General features: G+C 39.9%; 1 protein-coding gene across 1 annotated transcript in view; it reads right to left on the minus strand.

Moving 5' to 3' along the window:
* LOC149282214 (tumor protein p63-regulated gene 1 protein-like) overlaps window positions 1-19,085 on the minus strand; it is a 118,560-nt gene extending 99,475 nt beyond the window's left edge. Inside the window, exons 1-3 of the mRNA XM_089498531.1 lie at window positions 18,999-19,085; window positions 18,623-18,801; window positions 16,611-16,731 (exon numbers count right to left, since the gene is read on the minus strand). Of these exons, the coding sequence (XP_089354657.1) occupies window positions 16,611-16,731; window positions 18,623-18,801; window positions 18,999-19,085 (387 nt within the window). The remainder of the gene's footprint in view (window positions 1-16,610; window positions 16,732-18,622; window positions 18,802-18,998) is intronic.
* Between the last annotated feature and the right edge of the window lie 924 nt (window positions 19,086-20,009).

The following is a 20,009-nucleotide window of genomic DNA, read 5'->3' on the forward strand; positions in this document are numbered from 1 at the left end:
GTTGCTGCTGTTCCTAAACTTTCCCACTTTCTATAATACTACTTACAGTTGACCGTGGAATATCTAGTAGGGATGAAATATCACAAACTGACTTATTGCACAGGAGGCATCTTATCACAGTACCACGCTGGAATTCACTTAGCTCTTCAGAACAATTTTTTCCACAAATGTTTGTAAATGCAGACTGTGTGGCTAGGTGGCTGATTTTATACACCTGTGGCAATGGGTCTGATTGAAACACCTGAATTCAATTATTAAGAGTTGTGTCCCAATACTTTTGTCCATATAGTGTATGTGTATTAATAAAGCCACTAGAAGACGATAAGATGTGCAGCTGAGTGATATATTTTAGTAGATGGTGGCCAGGCTGTGGTGTCCACTGGAGGATCACATTGTAGCTCCACACAATCTCCTTTAATAACACTCTGCTATACCAACATATATTTTTGGTCAGCAAGACAGTAAAGATATATATACAGACTGGCATTCCAATACTGCTACTTTCGCTATTTTTCTGATTTTCTAATTAGCATAAGTGTTTTCATTGTACTTGCCAGACACACCTGCCAAACAAGTCTACAGGAATATGTACCTAGGAGTTTATTTCTTCCTATCATGTAATGAAAGGAAGTTTACTTTACTGACAGTAACATAGATAAGTGGAACAACCTCCCTGCAGAAGTGGTAGAGGCTAACACAGTAAGGGAATTTAAACAAGCATGGGGTGGTAAAAAAGCTATCCTAAAGTAAGACAAGATCAAGGACTGATTAAAGGTTTAAGACTTTAAAGCAGTAAAAATAAGCAGACTAGATGGGCAGAATGGTTCTTATTCTACGTGTCCATGAAGTTGCATGGTTGGTATTTTTATTACTGTACAAATAATAATATTAAAAGCCAGTGTTTTTAATGGATGCATCCCAGAGATGTAGCAAACGTAACAAGAACATTCCATGGCTTTGCAGTTATTCGCTTACGAGAGACAGGAGTTTGCATGATAACCAAGTGCTTGTTTTCCTGGATTAAATATCTGTAATTACTAAGAAAGCAAAATACGGTCTGTGGTCTGCTCCCCGTGGGGATAAAGAAAGCAGTTCAGCTTGAGCTTTGTCGCACTGAATAGAGGATAAATTGTACTTAATGACTAATCAATAGGGTGTAAACATTTTCATACGGCATTAGCACTTGTGTGAAAAGACACCCATTACTGCTACACCTTCTTTCCTGACGGTCTAATATTTTTTAATTGTTGGTCTTCTTTTAATTGATGTTTCACCATTTCTCTTTAATAACATTTTGCCAAAACAATTTAAACACAAGTGTAAACTAAGGGTTGTGTAAAACTACACTTGCCATTAACTCTTTCAATGCACTTACTGCAGCAAGTGCTGCTGTGCAGAGTCCAGAACAGAGTCTAGAGTCAGCTGCCATCTGACTACAAACACTCAGCCAGAGCCAACAACTTTTCTTTTTTCCAGCCCCAGGTTACTAATCCTTGTCTAATGCACTAGAAATCGAGAAAACAGAACATTGTGGGCATTTTTTTTTTATAAACGTTTGTTATGCAGTATATTTATGGGGAGGAAAATCAAGTCAAAGTCATTAAGCATCTGGTCATCATAGGATGAAAAACTCCTCCTTTGCTTTGGCATGACACACTTAGTACATAGAGCAAACCTTAAAACAATGTGTCAGGAGAAATTGGAAAAACTTTCCTTTGGCAGTGTTAGGAACTGGGTCAGATGTAGAAATTATTCATTTGTGAGCATGGAAAACAACAGCGACTGGCTTTTCTCAGGGTAGCTGATCCGAGCTGTATTTTTCCATATTTTACATTGCACAAAGAGAGTTTAAATATCAGTTGTTTGTAGCTGAGAGTTTGGGCTGTTGTCAACAGTAAAATGTGTTTAGAATACACTGATCAGATTTTTGGAATGAAGTTAAGGTGGGAGTGAATGGGAGAGCGTAGGGTTTATCTATGTAAAGAAACGTGTATACTTAGTACTTACACATCAAATACAGTAAGTCCTATATTCTATAGGCTAGATGCTGTTACAAGACTTTCAGTGGCGTAACAAATAGCCCCCCTGCTAGACTTAAGGTGGGGGCCCCAAGCTCCTCCTACACTCATCACGGTGACATTTACACACACAGTAACATACTAACACTTACACAAATTTGCACTCACACAGTAACAAACTAACATACTTACACTCACACAGTAACATACTTATACAGTAGCATATTTACACATGTGTACACACAAGTAAGTTATTACACATACACGCGACCACCCCCACACCTTTGTTGTCTGCCAGCTGTTGAGAGCTCCTCTGCTCCATCTGGATTCTCATACGCTGCCTACGTCTCAGAGTTCCTGGAAATGACATCATATTCAAAGTGCGGGGACTGAGGGAGCGCAGCCCTCTGGACTAGCATTAGGCACAGCTCTGGATGGGATTTGGGAGGGCTGTGCTAGCATAGGGGCCCCCCTTCCACTGTGGGGTCCACCGTTAAGTCAGTTTGGACTTTAAATGTGTGATTTGTTTTAATCTCATTATTTCTTTACATAGACTTGCCAACATATTGTATATATTTATTTATTTGTCTTGAATGTATCATATACCGTATTTGCTCGATTATAAGACGAGGTTTTTTTCAGAGCAAATGCTCTGAAAAATACCCCTCGTCTTCTAATCGGGGTCGTCTTATAATCAGACCTCAAATAGAGGTCTGACTATGAGACTAAGATCCAGATCCCCTGCGCCGCTGCAGGGGACCTGGAACCTTCTGTCTCCCCCCATTTAACACTTCTAATTTCCTGCTGTATTGCCGGGGCAGCGGGTTACGTCTACGCGATCCGCTTACTTTTGCTGCAGCCGGAAGGAGGTGGAGTTGGCAGCGGGGCTTTGTCTGCGTCCTTCGCGCAGACCTTCCTCGACTGTCAGAGATCAGAGTTCCCCGCACCGGTGCGGGGAACTCTGATCTCTGACAACCGGGGAAGGTCTGCGCGAAGGACGCAGACAAAGCCCCGCTGCCAACTCCACCTCCTTCCGGCTGCAGCGGACGTTACCTACGCGAATCGCGTAGACGTCAACCCACTGCCCCGGCAATACAGCAGGAAACTGGAAGCACCGGTAAGTGTGTGTGGGGTGGGGGAGTGTTAAATGGGGGCATAGGGCATTTCTGGAGGCAGAGTGCTCTATGAAATGCCTTTTAACCCCCTTAATGCCTCTCTGCCTCCTGAAATGCCTTATACCTCCCTATATGCCACTCTGCCCCATAATATGTCTTTTAACCCCCTATATGCCAGAGTGGCATATAGGGGTATAAGGCATTTCTGGAGGCAGAGTGCTCTATACAATGCCTTTTAACCCCCTTAATGCCACTCTGCCTCCTGAAATGCCTTATACCTCCCTATATGCCACTCTGCCCCATAATATGCCTTTTAACCCCCTAAATGCCAGAATGGGATATAGGGGTATAAGGCATTTCTGGAGGCAGAGTGGCACATAGGGGGTTAAAAGGCATATCATGGGGCACAGTGGCATATAGAGGGTTAAAAGGCATATCATGGGCCACAGTGCCATATTGGAGTGGCAAACCTCGGGGCAGATGTGCGTAACCGGGGGGCAGGCTGGAAAATACAAGGAAATAAAAACAAAAAAATATTTTTCTCAATCATAGCTTTTATTAAAAAATGCAATAGTTTACATGAATTAACACTTACTGGTAAAACTTTTTTCCTATAGGGTCGTCTTATATTCAGGCTTTTTCTTTTTTTCCTAAATTAATATTCAGATTTTGGGGGGTCGTCTTATAATCAGGGTCGTCTTATAATCGAGCAAATACGGTACTCGTATAATCCTTATTTGAAACGAGTGTTGATTTGATCCATGAAACATTACATTTTATTTATAGAGGGCAAACAGATTCCATAGCGTTATTACAATTAGCGAAAGAGAAAATTAACAAACATTGACAATACACAAAACTGACAATAACATCAAGATTTCAAGTCTCAAGTACAGAGGGTGACATTAAGACATCCAGGACTAAATGTAGCCACTATTTAAATACCAAAGTACCAAACATTTTGGAAATGTCCCGAATTATCTGAGGGCCACTAATATCACGTCTCCTGGTCTCAAAGCACATCCCTGTAGGGCAGGGGTGTCCAAGTTTTTTCTGCAGTGGGCCACTTCATCAGAATTGTATACGTGCGAGAGCCGCACTCATTTTTCACTGTGAGAAAATATGGCCTTTAATAAGATATGGAGATTAAAATAAAGTAAATGACACAAAACCTTTACTAGTTCTATTTATTTTAGCGATGCACTAAAATGAAAATTCTGGACCAAAACCGAAAATTCAGGGTTCACTTAGCCGAAACTGAAAATGACCCCCCACACACTTTTAATAAAAGTAAGTTACACACCAAAATTGTACAAACAATTATATATTATGATTGTTAACAGCAATCTCAGGCATACCCAGATTCCAGCATGTACTGGTTGGCTGGGCATTGTATCGTTATTTTTTGTCCAATTTTAGTGTGTAACCACGCTTTTATTAAAAGTAACACACCACAATTGGACAAAAAAAAATCAACAATATGACTTGGCATTATAGGAGTGTGATTTCTAACAGCAAACACACTCTTTTTATACCCAGGCAGCCAGTAAATGCTGGAACCTAGGCATGATGGGACTGTGATTGCTGTTAGCAATCACACTCCTATCATCCCAAGTCAGCCAGTACATGCTGGTACAGGGTGGCTGTAAGTGCAGACCCCATACTGCTGGCAGCATCAATACACAAGGGGGCAGCTAGCCAGGTTTCAGCATGTACTGGCTGACTTGGCATGATAGGAGTGTGATTGCTAACAGCAATCACAGTCCCATCATGCCTAGGTTCCAGCACTTACACATCCATGCTATAACACACACACAAATTCATTCATTCACAGATTCATTGCCTCAATCAGGCATACTCATTCAAACACCCTCCCCCACCCCCTTACCTGCACTACAGCTCTCTCAATGCGGATCACAGACTTCAGCAGGGGGCAATATTTAAAACATTAGAAAATAAATAAATTTACAAGAATTAACAACAACATAAAAACCTAGCCCTCTAGCCCATACTTTTCTAAACCCATACTGGCCAAACTAAATGTCCACTAACATTAACCTCCCTGCCAGGCAAGTTCTGGAAAATCTCCCAACTACAGCACACATAGGTCCAGGCAGGTAATGCTAGTTCAGATTGGTTAAAAATAAACAAGCACAAAAAACAACTAAATTGAAAAAATAAAAAACACAATCTACTTAAGAGGGAAGAGCATCCAGTGGTATATTTTTGTCTGGCACTGTGCTAAACCCGTCCCGGCCTCCGCGGCTGCTGTCTATTCTACTAAGCTCCGGGACATTTGGCCTTCAGCTCAGAAGGAAGCACATGGCACCATGGTCTACACGCCAGCTTCACAAAGTTCTCCATAATGTTAATTTGTTATTTGGAACCCCAAAGATAGCTGGGGTTTTTTCAAGTATTTGACTAGAAAACAAGTCAGGGGGTTTTTTTTGTGTTTTTTTTTAGAACTAATTAGGGCAGGAGAATGATGAGCAGCTTTCATAAAGGTAATGTTAGCAATGTAGGATTTGTGGATGGACTGCAGTCACATGAATCTACCTCCGCTTACAGCACTGCTTGCCAAGAGAATTGATTTCAAAAGTCTTAACTTTATAATAGTCTGTTATTGTGAACCTCAACCCATTGCCTCCTATTGGGGAAAAAAAAGACTTGGTGTACTATACACAACCATGGATTACACATTATTACATAACAACACTATTCTGAGTGAGTCCAAATTGGTTAGTCACGTCCAGTGTGTATATACATACTTGCTGCACAAGGTGAGTTAATCATTAAAGCTCAAGGCATAATGAACACACAAATTAAACAAACCATCTCAATACGAGCCAAAAACTTTACTATGCATGTGCAAGCTTGTATTATAGCCCTTGGTGAATACCTGACCGGGAAAATACTTTGTGGTTCTAAATCCTAGATTGTAAGATCATTGGAGCAGGGCCTTCCTTACCTTTTTTTCTGTAATTAAAATTGTTATGTGATGCACTTATTACGTCCTGTTTACCCGTTGTACAGCACTGCGGAATATGAAGGCACTATATAAATCAATAACAAGAAATACCACTATTTAAAGTTGAACTTTTGTTTACACAGTTAAATGGTTGACTGTGAGGTGTACTCTTGGCAAAACAAAAATTAAAAGGAAAGATTCATTCATTTGAAACACATTTTAAGAAGAAGATAAAGCATAGCATTAAGAAACCCCACTTCAACAATGCAATGATAGAATACATGCCCCACACGTTAAACAAAACTCTTGCGGTCCCTGGGAAATGTCCAGCCATGCTGTCCCAGTTAGCTATGTGATCTTTACTTAATCATTTCCCCATGATCTGACTTTCCATGGGCAATAGAAATATTCCAGAGAAGAAATGTTTTCCTTTCGTTGTCAACCTAACCTTTTGAGAGACTAAAAGGACACAGGCCAGAACCATTCAGAGCTATAAACTTTGGGTAACTGGTTTCTCAGATCTTCCATCACAAGAACAAGGAGCGTCCAAATGACTCTTTGCAATCCAGTTAAAGGGGGTTATGTTAACGGATAATGTCACAACATTTCCCGTGTCCAAACCAAGGACGCCTTTGTTGTGGTGTGTGCCTGGAAGCAGAGACGGATTGGAGCCAGGCTCAGGCTGCCCACCTAAATACCCAAAGAGCCACTTTGCAGTGCTTGGGTTCAGAGCGTTGTTAGGTGGCCACATGGGAGCTGGGATCGAGGTTTGTACTACAACAGCACAGACCTCCTTCGATTTCACAGCTCCCTTGGCCTGTTGGGATCTCACCACCCGACCACTAATCCCCACTGCCTGAAACAGCTGGACAGTGCCAAAAATTATATATTAATTAGTATATGCTGAGATCACAAACATATCCTGAATTCAATGCAGTAAAATAAGTACATTTTGATTGTGCTCATCAGTGACCCCAATGCCAATAAGTTGTTGGGATATTCCATTAAAAATCAGCTGTTTCCAGCTACAATAGTCATTTACAACATTAACAACGTCTATGCTGTATTTCTGATCCGTTTATGTTACTTTAACGGACAAAATGTGCTTTTCTTTCATAAATTTCAAAGTGACCCAAAAGTTTTGAATGATAGTGTAATTACAGCATCTGTTGAATTGGTACATTCATACAATGCTTGGCTCATTCTGGATCTGATTTTTCATGAAGGGTACATGGTTTACCAATGAATACCTTCCTATAACATTACTGTAACAATAATGAAAAAAAATGATTATGTTTCCTATTCCACTTAAAAGGAAACTGTTGCCATTGCAGCCTTTTCTGTAACTACATTCGCTGATGGAGGAGGATACATTTAAAAGCTGTTGGGGAGAATACAGAATGCCACTTTAATGAACCTAAAACAAAACGTTATTGACCATAACAACACGAGGCTGTATTCTTGATTTACCTTGTCCCATACTGGAACAGAGCAGAAAAAGAAGCAGGACAATTTTCATACCCTCAAAAGTCCTATATCCAGAGAATGGACGACGTCACGTCTGAACTCATATCATAGCACATTACGCAGATCAAAAAAAAGGGAGAGGAGTTATAAATGCATCCAAGATCTTTGGGATATCTGACATTCCTGCCCTCTGGAACTTGTCCAAGAGGTGTTTTATTAGTGCTGGAGAACAGCCGCAGAAAACTTGAAACATAACAATTAACCTTTAACGTCTTGTTACAGGCCTATACTTAGGTGTCTCAGGACATGCACTGTTGGCATCCCAGCATCGGCTACTCACATCCAAAATGTATGCCACCTGACCAAAGAAGTGAACCCTGCTCATCTTTTGCAGCAATCATCTGGATGTTCTGTCTTGTCCGAATGCCTAGAAATTGAATAAAAGGTTCCCATGTATTATAGAATTTTTCCCAATCATGCTCTTTATTTGCTAATGCGTGGGTCCACTCTGTCATCAGAAAGGGACTAGACTCTGTTATCAAAAGGGGGACAAGACGCTAACTGGTTGGTAATTTGCTTTTTATCTCAATCTCTTCCGATTTTTAGGAGTGCTCCCTGGGAGGTGGTATCCACCTAGAATGAAATCAGGGGGGAGATTTCCAAGTTGAAGTCTAGATTGGTTTTGCTGTACATCTTAAGGGTAAGCCAAAAGTATTGAATTTGTGGATACATCCACAAATTATGCAACAGATTTGCCACTGGAAGGTTGTATTTAAATAAGTGTCTAAAGGGATAATACCCATATGTTTTGCCACTTTTGGAGTAATATATCTCCTATGTAGGAGCTTATTAAATGTCATGGAAGTAGCCTCTTTCAGCATCTGCTAAAATCTTTCTGCGAGTGTTATATATTGGACATCCCCTTGCCAACTAGCCATGTCCCATTTCAGAGTTGAGTAGTCTATAGTGGACAAAATTTGTTGGAATAACATGGATGTGGTAATTGTTGTGGTTGAGGATGTGATTGGTTTCATTACTGTAGGTTTTTTGCCCAGAAGGCAGGGCCGTATATGGTTATTAGGAAGCTGGAGGGCTCTTTGTATAGTTGGGAATGGGTTGGCAGACCCAGATATAGGATTGATGAGATGTCCCACAAAGCATATGCCTCTTTCTCCCCAAAGTAAGAACTTGTAATCTTTTATTGCATTTTGAGAAAGGGTAGGAAAAGAGACTTGTGTATATTGAATTTGTGGTATCTTCTTAGTTTTCAAAAGTGTCAGGTCTTCCTTGTGTTGATAATTATTAGGCTCAAACTATAGGCATGCTCTCAATAAACTTGTTTGAAAATATGCTATTGAATATAGGGACTGTGGCATACACCGTTCGAAGGATGAAGGGTAAGTTAGTTGAAGATCATAGAGTGATCATAATAGGGGCATGATCTGATATGACCAGATCCAACATTCACAGTGTGCTCCATTAAGGAGAGTGAAATTAAGTAGTAGAGATAGAGACAATAAAAAAAAAAAAAAACTTAAAATGAGAACCTAAGTAACAGGTTGATCTGAGAACACATCCCAGTCCATTACACAACTGCCAGGAGAGAGCACCCGTAAGTCTCACAGATATAATGTCAGGCAACTGCGGTGAGGTCAGCAGGTCTTCTAAGAATTTCTGAGCGTTGTCTGGGTTGTCAAGTCATTGGGTTTTGTCTTGGTGTTGCACCTCTTGGTGGAGAACTCCAGCACTTGGCTGAGACAGATGCAGGAACTTCTGCTTGTCTGCATAGTTTAGGAGATGAAAGATGACTATTCTTGGTCTAGCATTTTCCTTCGACTGGGTCGGACCTACTCTGTAGGCTCTTTCTATGACGGGCTTCCAATTTTATAGCAGTCAGAAGATAAAAGACTAGAATGTTTGTGTTGAAGGAAGTCCCAAAGACGTTTACCGAAAACCGATTCAGGGACCCCAAATAAGAGAAGATTATTTCTGTGACTCCTGTTTTTCAGATAGATAACATATGATGTTTTTCATTTCAAGCTTATTCTCCAAGGTTTCATTCTTTTCTTGAATCAAGGTTAATGTGTGCTGGAGAATGTATATTTCAGATCTGCAGATAGCTATTTGTTACTCTGCTTCCTCTAGCATGTTGGAATAAAATTTAGGGTCCACCAGAATGGAGTTTTCCAGCCAGCAAAGGGTACTGTTACAGTTGCCTGAAATTTGTACTAGGAGGGAGATACCCTGTAATTGACTCCTTTGACCAGGGGTATATTTACCTTTGGGTGCACCCTAGGCCAGCTCCCCAATTGCCTCCACCTTTGTGGTTGGATTTCTGGTACAATAAAAGGCACTATGCTTCTTTAAGAAACAGAGCACCGGGATATGACATGTCCATTTAAAAAAATATATTTGCCCTTTTCCCTGCTTCTATTTAAATGCCTTGCAGGAGATGCATTTGGCCAAATGCATCTCCCTGCACATTGAGTACTCACCTCCACGGCTGGCTCTCCTGAACGCGGTGTTTAGACCCCAGTGTGCACGTGTTGGCTGCTTAAGATGTCAGTGAGAGAAATATACTCCCATTGATTTCATTGGAAGTAGTCTTGCCACTGATGACAGCCTAAGCAGCAAATCAGTGGCAGGACAGTACTTCCAATTAAATTAATGCGAGTATGTTTCTGTCACTGACATCAGATCATGGTGCAAGAAAAAAAAAAAGATTTTGCAGAATGTTTTATTTTCCATTTTGGAAGAATTCTTAGTACCTTAATATGTATAGCGGGGGTGTCGGGGACATTCGACTGTCCCCTTAAACCCAAATAAATCAAGTTAGTTACTTGGTGTCATGGGTCAAACATTGAATATAGATGAAAATGGGAGTATTCACGTGGGTTCAACCAATCAAGATTATCAGATTGCAAAAGAATATTTCCCTTGGTCAGACAAGCTTTTAATTTACCTCATTAGCAACGATCAGATCTGCAAGATGATACTGAATGATCAGAGAGACGCAGCTTGTGTCTTTTCTGCAAATCTCTGCCTAGATTCCTTAGCGTGCACCGGACACTTTGCAAGACTTGGATATAGAGCATGACTTGGTTTGGACATGCTCTTATTGACACAACTGTTTTCCATGTTGAAAAACTTGGAAGACCAAAATTGTAAGTTGTTTGGCTGGCTTCTTGCCTACTCCTGCAATAGCGAGGAGTATGATGGATGGGAATCGCCAGGCTCCATCAGCATTACAATGCGATTAGTGCTTTATTCACTAAAGGGAGAGTTGCCAGTAAAGTTTTGGTTTCAACTTCTTGACTTCATTATACATTGTAAAGGTCCAACCTCAAGTGAGCTGCTTCTGCAAGAAAATCATGACCGACTTTGAAAAAAGCATAGGTTAATCAGTGAGATTTTTTCAGTATCCTCACCCACTGAATTCGGCTTTATAAAAGGGCTAGCTCAGGACGTTGCTTAAGAAACTTGCTAGTATTGGCCCTTTTTAATGAATAATGAAGCAAGGCAGTTGAAACTGCAACTCTCCTGCTAACCCCATGTGAGCAGCCACTATCGTCACCAAAATGTTTATATTTTTGGATATGTCTCAATTTATTCACCCAGCTCTAGTATTCATTTTCGCATATTCTGAAAATGGAATACTAATAATGGGTAAACAGGACATAAGTAGTGTATAACATAATGTGACATAAGAGGCAAGGGGGACCTGCTCAAATGAGCTTACAATCTAGAAGCATTTTCCTGCTAAACTATTTTTTAAAGAAGTAAATGATTCTACAGCCTTCCTGTTCTGTAGGAATTGCCTGTAACACATTCTTTATGCCATCATCATCTCACTAGACAGTTTAACCTTCCATTTATACAATGCCTACAAAATAAAAACCCAGACATAAAAAACCCCACTGTGGACATGTGAACTCACACTGCCCTAGCTCTGGAAATACACTTTGCTTTTCATATTGCCCAGAGCTGACCTTCAGATGGAAGAAACGCTTGGTAAATTGTGCAAATATATACAGAATAGGAGTCAAGGACCTTAGACAAGAAGCATCTGCTCAGCTTCACTCTCCATTATCCCAGAATTTGCCAAGCTATGTGATGAACAGTTAGATACGGAGGACAAAGGGCATGTTTAACATTTTGTTCTTAAACTTACTGTTTTCTTTCTGCTTTATCTCTACTTGAGGGAAAGATTTCACGATAGTTGACATTATTTATTAATTTATATAGCACAAACATAGATTTCTAAAGGTGACCACATTTTAACAATCTTTGTCAAGGGGAGCCGGTACAAAATTATATTCCCTGCATTACTGTAGCACAGTGTTATAAAAATAAAGACGACAAGTTCGGGCATTTATGGCCATAGACATTATTTCCCAATATATGCACGGCTTGTTGGAAAGGTGTGGGGCTGCTTTTACATCACATTTAATTATATAGCGCCAGCAGACTCCGAAGCTCTGTTACAGAGTCCGTCAAATAATTAAAAATCACATACAATAATAAACTGGTACACAAGGAGAAGAGGGCCCTGCTCTCCTGAGATTGCAATCTAGCTTTGTAGAGAGACGTTTGCAAATTGTGGAGTCGTACACATTGTTCTGTCTGGACGTCTGCGTCTTCCATACCCCTGATCAGTAAGAACCTTTTGCCCTAAATGAATAAATATCCATTCATTCATTCATACATGTATCCATCCACGCATGTCAAGGGCTGCCTTCAAGGTTTGCATGGCCCAGAACAATTTGCAGAACCCCTTTGCTTTTTTAGAAAGAGTAAGGGGGCTCTCCCATTCGTGGTCTGAGAGAATCTGAACTCAAGAATAATCAGACGTGGAGAGACCATGAGCTTCAGGGAGAGGTTGGTAAGCAGCTTGCCCCTGCTTAAGGGTGGCAGTGCTCGTGCAGTGTCCTTTCTGAATAACTATCCAGACTCTAAATAAGACTTTCCACTCATAATAATCTTAAAATGTAGCATTGAGGACCATTGCACTGCACTTTGGAATATGATGGTGCTATATGAATAAACATCATTTTGGAGCCTATAGAAATAAAGTGCGGAAATGGTTTTTTTTCCTTGAATAAAACATACTTGTAAACACACTTGTATCTTGTAAACAAAAAAAAAACAAAAAACACATCTCATTCTAAAACCACTACAAACAACTTGTAATGCAAATAGAAATTTTAATGTGAAGCAATGTGCATATTTTTTATATCGGAAAACACATTTTAGATAAAAAAAAAATTGAGTATAAAATCAAATTAGAACAGGAATAAGAGAACAGATTGTACATTTTATTCTTCCATTGATTAACATAAGATTTGAAGTAATTATGTGCACTGCTGAATTATTTTCAGAAAATTGTAATAAGGGTGCCATTTAGTGTCCTTTACCATCAAAATCTTCATCCCGTTGCCGATAAAGATGCACTTTTGTCATTGAACATGTTAACACACTAAAAGATTTAATGACAAGAAAACTACCAAGACTCTTCCTTTATCTTTGGCGTCGGGGATCATCTTTGGATTAATATGTCTACAATGAGGTTTGTAATGTTCAAGTATTTGTCCCCCCTACTGTGCCTGCTAAACTGTAAGGAAACACACTATATTCACATTTGGAGAAATGAAGACGACCCTACTACATGAAAAACCGTGTACAAATACTGACTGCATTGGCTCAAAACAATATCAGAAACCATTGATTCTGGGTAGAAGAAGCATTCCTGTAATTAACAGTTTCCCAGGATTATAAAGAAATGTTGGCATTTCTTGGTGCCATCATATTAAGAGAGTTTATGTTTTAAAACGATGGACAAATCAAGTAGGAACACAGCTTTGTCTTTTCCATATAGAAACTATAGTGCGTTGCTTTTTAACAAACTTCCTGTATGAAATCCCACTGGAGATGCCATAATGAAGAACATAGTTACACACACAAGTAACCATGTACCTGCAGGTAGTATTTCATAGTTTGGAATGAACAGATTGTTACATGGCACAATAAGGACACTTCAGTATACAATCAAAAAGATGAAGGCCAACGTCTGCACACAAGACACTTTTGGGGAAATGCTTGGACCTGGTAAACCCACACACTGGAAGGGCAGGGAAGTGAAAGGAATCAGGCACTTTATAGCATCGGCTTCCGGGACAGGGTAGAAATGGTGGGATGGATCAGCACAATATTGTCTTCCAGCAACTATGAATTATAACCGTGTAAATCACGCTGAAGTAACTAACAAACTCTAGCGATCCGATTAATAACATTAGTCTCAATTTCTTTGGAAATGAGGATATAAATACACATGGTACAGTAGAGCATGAGGACTGGCAATCTACTGCAAAAGGTTATTTCATCACCGAGAATTCTAAATGTGGCACATGACAGGACTGGATTCCCTTTCTATAGACATACAGATCCACAAAAACATAAAGATATGTGAAAGTACACAATCTTATACCCCAGAAATTACCTGCGCTGCACCATAAACCCTCTTTTCTGTAGGAATAAGATATAATGATGGGAGGGAGTGACAAATTATCACTCACTAATAAATGCCTAATAAAAATGAAAAGTCTGGGAAGTGGTTTCTCTTGTAAAGCCCTTTTTGTCTTTGGCCGTAGTCATTTAAGTGCCAGCTTCTTGCTCTCTCTTGTACTAATGTTTCATTTTCCCTACTTTTGGTTATTTGGGTTTTATTCAGAGGACGTGAAGGACTAGTGACGGATATGCAAGGCATATAAACGTATCTTTTCTGTAGTCCACTGGCTGGACAGCCGCAGGCCATGTGCTAGTTTAGAGAGAAAACAAGCGAGAAATGAAGCATCTGTAACCAGACGTGGCTTTTGTTATATAAAAATGGCTGCATTGTCCATTTCGCAGTTATTGTGCATGGCGGGGTGGAGAATTTTTGCATTTGAATGAAATTGATGACTAATAATAAGGCCTTATTGTGAAGTATGCATTGTGCAGTGCAGTACATGCCTCTTAAAATGAACATTGTGCTTTTGGCAGCTGATATTTGTCAGTGAAAAACAGGTTTAGTATAGATAATTGACCTGTTGTGGTTATATGAACGTGTAGATAAACAGTGGCACAAAACTCTAGTTTGTTAACCCATCAAAGTCCAGACAGATGAAAAATGTGTTAATTTTACTAATACTCATGTTCTGTTGAACACTGGAGTCACCAGCTACCTCCAAGTAAAGCTCTATTGTAGCGTCTACCAGTAACGCCTTTATCATCCATAAAACGTATTTTCTCCCTTTCCCTATATCCTATGTCTCTAGTACCATTCACTGCTGCGCAGGCACCTCAAGTTGGATGTGTGGATACTGATACAGTACGAGCAGAGTAATGATTGTAGCTAAATGGCGTGGGGACAAGCCCGTTAGAAAACCACTAACTGTACCCTCCTCCAATGTATTGGCACTTACAGTATGTTTAATCATTAAGTAACATATCCTATACTATGGTGAAATTCACTTTAAAAAAAAGTATGGAATACAAAAAATATATATTATACTTTTTTCTTTATAAGGAAACAAACATGCAATGCTCCCTCTATGAATAATTCCTAGCTAGCCACGTAGTTCCAATAATTGGACACTTCCTACTCTAAGAAACTTTCGTTATAATAATGAATTTATCTGTAGAAGTTTATTTATTTTCTTTAAATTATTTGACCTACGTTGCCAAGAGCAAAATCAATACGTTCCCCATTACTCTCTATTAACCAGGAGGGGCAGGTATGCGGGTAGAAGCCCTTACATATAACAAATATCACGCGCAATATAAATACTAGTGGACAACCACGGTATGTGACCCATCAACGCACTGCATTTGGTGTCTCTAGGCAATAGTTAAACAGGACTAGAGCTCCTGGATGTTGTCCTAGAGTTACATTATATCTTTCTGGGAACTTTGATCTTCTTGACTCAGTAACAACGTAATGCTAAGGCACATAGTTAACATTTGCATATCTCGTTTAAAACACTGGTACCACTAAGTCTCGTATCAGAGTCAGAACTTCAAATTGTGTTTACTCTGTGCTCTTAGTGTACCAGTGAACGGGTGAGTGTCTGTGCTTCCATATTCCTAACTACGCAGCACTGATAAATTTGCTTTAAAAAATATCCCGTCGCATACATACAATGCCATTACCAGCAGTAGCAGCAGCCAAATAATGTGCTATTTAAAGGAGCAAAGCCATGGAAGGAAAAACACAAAGATCCAAGGGCCAAGAACCAAAAATCCTAGGCAAAAAAACACCCTCTAGCCTGTTAATGTAAGGCATTTTTCAATATGGAAGCTATAGATCATTTAAAACCCCAATGCCCAGACCAAATCATCTCTACTCTGCTTCTCTCAGTTGAACATAATTGAATATGACAGAGGGCTTTCTGTGTATTTTATGGTACCGGGAGGCCGTAGCTAAGGCAGGGGAACAACCAAAATTATCTAACCTATAGCAGCCCATTGCTGTTTCTATTTTATCAACCGAGAATCATTTGTAATGTAAGCTAAATGGGTTGCAGAACATAAGCATTATGTCTCTATATAATAAGGGCACATTGTTAAACAAGTAGAGCACAAAGAAACGCCGTAGGGTTTTTTTTGGTTTTTTTTTTTAAATATAACTACTTATTAAAATAAGTACCGGTAGTTGTGGTGTAATGGCAATGAGGATAGGACAGTGGTCTAGATCAAGATTAGTATAAAGGCCTGGTGATCTACAAGTGGCCATTGGGTTGACAAGTTGTAAGAAGCATGGAGGATGATATTGAGACTGAGCTACTATTTCTTCACAGATCGGTGCTAGACTTGGCAGTCAGAGCCTGGATACGCGCAGAGTTGCAAGACTTGCAAAGGATGTGTCCGTCTAGAGGATAGCAACCTTGGTTGTCCCCTTCAGAAAGTAGGCTTCCACAGTCCTTAAAGAAAAAGAACAAATGTTTTTTAAACAAATAATGCAATACAAAATGAACCACCACAATCTCCAGCCATGACAATACAAACCTCGCAGCGGTAACACTGCACATGGAAGTCACGGTCCAAAGCTACAATCCGGACAGTCTCCTCCTGGCCAGGAGCAGGCATAATTGGCTCCTTACACACTGAGCATCTTGGGGCAAACTTCCTAAAATCAAAAAAAAAAGTGGAAACTTAATCCTGACCTGCATCATTTTAGGTTTCTGCAAGAAGGTTGAGCAAAGGCAGTGGGCGGCCTCGGAAGGTGTTAGAACAGGATCGCGTTAATTGACTCCCTTTATTATTTTTTATAAGGATAAACTTCGGAATCGTGCTCTAGCTGCATAAAAAAACCTGATGGGTAACACTGTGCACACCCTGTAAACACCAAAACCACATCCCACGATAACTCAATGACTTCAGGACATTTAAATAAAGATCAAAGAGGCTTCTTGGGATTTAAATACGCCACACCAGGATGGATTATGGATAACTGGATTAAGGAGAAGTAGTTTTGATTTGCCTGGCCACAACTAAAGATGTCTTTTTTCAGTTACCCAGGAAAACGGAGCTCAGGTTTATGCAACGGTATAAAATAAGAGCTGCACATTCGGACAACTGACACAGCGAATGTGCTGCATGCACACAAATGTCTAGTGTCTAAAATACGGCCCCATTCTCCCATTCCCTATACATCATAAGGTTCTTTATCTTTAATGTGAATGGTTTTATAGGTCAGTGGGTCATGGAGGCATTAAACAGTGTTGACATCCACGAGACCAGTGGTGCTCAGCTTCAGGCCTCATAGGCTGCAAACAGGCAGCTGTTCTGTGTATCGTTTCCTTAAAAAATTATTTAGTGATTTGTTTTCATTAAGATGCCTGTGCTCAAGCAAGGGTATCCAAAAACATGTGACCAGGGGGGGAAACATGCCAAACACCAGGCTGCTAATGGAAAAACAATGATTTTAGCGAGTTAGTCGATATACATTTCATAAGCCTGTGGTTTCGTTTGGCTTTCTGGCGTGCTCAATGAATGTGAATCAATCCTATAGGATTGTTTAACGGCCCGGCAGGAGCCCTAACAGTCGTACAGGTAGAGTCCGCACATTTATACATACAGTTATCCTGAAAGCATAGCATGCGCTGGCTCTGTGGACAATTGTTTGTCATCTTTGGCGTTAAGTGTATAGTTTCCATGGCACTTGGGTGCCATGTTGGGATGCTTTTAATTTCACCGATATGCCACCTGTGCTAAATTTTCCATAGAATTTAAAGTGATTCTAGTGGCTGCATCTCATAGGTGCCATACTGTGCAGCACCACTCAACAGAAGACATCCTTGTCGCTACAATGACAATATAAGGGATATGTCTGGCTCATATAACGTGGCTTTTTGTGGATTTGTCAGTTTGGAGAGAATTTTTGAGCATCAGTCTAAAGCCATATCTGTCACAGGACTCTAATTACATTCCGGCTGAAGGCAAACCAACAAGATACAAACTTGCAGATGTCACTTTTCATTTCCTGTTGTAATCGAGGGAACATGTAAACGATGTACTAAGATCAGTAGGAATCCTGTGCTGAAGTTTCTAATGATATTTTTGCCCATAGACATTTTTCACACATTACCAGAGTGTCCAAAAAATAACGCATGTCATAATATCGGCTACACACACATACTCCCGTTCTCTACCAAGTGTTTATTGGGCAGCTTTGTTGTGCCGACCATGCAGGTCTTTAGATAAATGACTGTAGCTTTGCACATGACATTAAAACCTCTCAACTTGATTATTCGGCCACTTCTAGTTTGACCTGCACGCACAAAACTAAGGTAATACAGTGAACGTTTTTACTAGCTGCTTATTTTTATTGATTACGTCAATCTGTATATTTCATATGCATTACGAGATTTATTCTTGTAGACAAAAGCACTAAAAAGACTCCTGTCTGCTTCCTTGTTATTTTCCAAAAACAGACAGTGGGGTATAAGAAATGTTGTATGCTGGAAATGTTAGATAAAGCAACAGGTACAACAGAAATGGTCTTGAGAAGAACATACTTGTGGAAGTCATCAATGCAGTGAATATGGCCGGAGGCATCGACGGTGAAGGGAATACCGTCCAGGCTGCGGAAGCACACCACACACGTGAAGCAGTGAGGGTGGTAGGCTTTCCCGGTAGCTCGCAGGATCCTCTCCATGATAGGCTTGAAGCAAACGTTGCACTGCTCCAGAGTCCGCTGTTAAAGGGAAACAGATTTACGGATCATTGAGAACTTCAGGAAGATCATTCCCAATACATTACTATAAAATACTAAATCATCTGCGTCTAAGAGATTACGCCTTCTAGTCAGCAACACTAACCAAAGAGACCTACAGTAACACATTAGCTGTATTAAGACGGGTATGACGGGTATTCAGCATGTAGTGAACTAACTTTCTTGCTAGTGCGTATACCCAACACAAAGTTTCTTCGGGAACTAGTTAGTTCTTTAATACACTTATCACGACAATCTGATGTCATTGGGGTTTTGTGGCTCTTATTTGTACCATAGGAACCAGACACTTTTCATATTCAGAAAATGATAGAGCTGGACAGCCTTCATGAACGTAGTGAAAGGATTATTGTTCCAGAAAATGTTTAGCAGTAACTGCTAGTCAGGTGTTAGTAATCCAAATCAAGTAATCCAAGGAAACAAAGTGATGAATGACAATTCGAGTGCTTCTTTCTATTGAGAATACAAATACTGACTGTATTTTATCTGCAAGTTTAAGCATTAATGGGATCCATCTGTGGTGTGTCCAGTCTGAAATGCTGCTGCCACTGACCCCACATTCCATTAGCTCGCAAAACTGTGGCCATACTGGTCTATTATCTGAGAAACATTTAGGCCTGCTACACTACATGTGCAGATACACACATGATCCAAACAATTATTCATACATATATACCATCCATACATTTAAAGATGTACACAGTTTCCTTTACATACATTAGCCTGTCAACAATTGGGCACATATATAAAAAATACAGCTGATTAAACACTCAAGAAGTATATGTTGATCAGTTGGGCACTTTCTATAAGTTACTAATTTATCATTATAATTACTTAATTATAATTAAGGGTTTGATTCCCAGATCTTTAACAAGTATCATGGTCAGCTATACATATACATACAACAGTTCCCCCTACAGAGTCTGTGCTCATACGGCAAACAGCGAGATGCATTCTGTTGGCTGGGGTATAAAAAAATCAAAAGAAATCAAAATCACTCTTGAGATAAAAGCGAATGAATTATGTACACACACACAAAAAAACCCAAACATTTTAGCAGCAAGAGCAGTGTTCAAATGCCAGGTATAAATGGCATCATCCTGGCATCACACAGCTCCTTGAAGTCACCCATGGATAGTCTGTTTGCACTATCACAGGAGGATTGCAAGGCG

This window comes from Sceloporus occidentalis, unplaced genomic scaffold, assembly GCF_023333645.1.
Source record: "Sceloporus occidentalis isolate IW3139 unplaced genomic scaffold, rSceOcc1.0.p SCAF_121, whole genome shotgun sequence".
Taxonomy (NCBI): domain Eukaryota; kingdom Metazoa; phylum Chordata; class Lepidosauria; order Squamata; family Phrynosomatidae; genus Sceloporus; species Sceloporus occidentalis.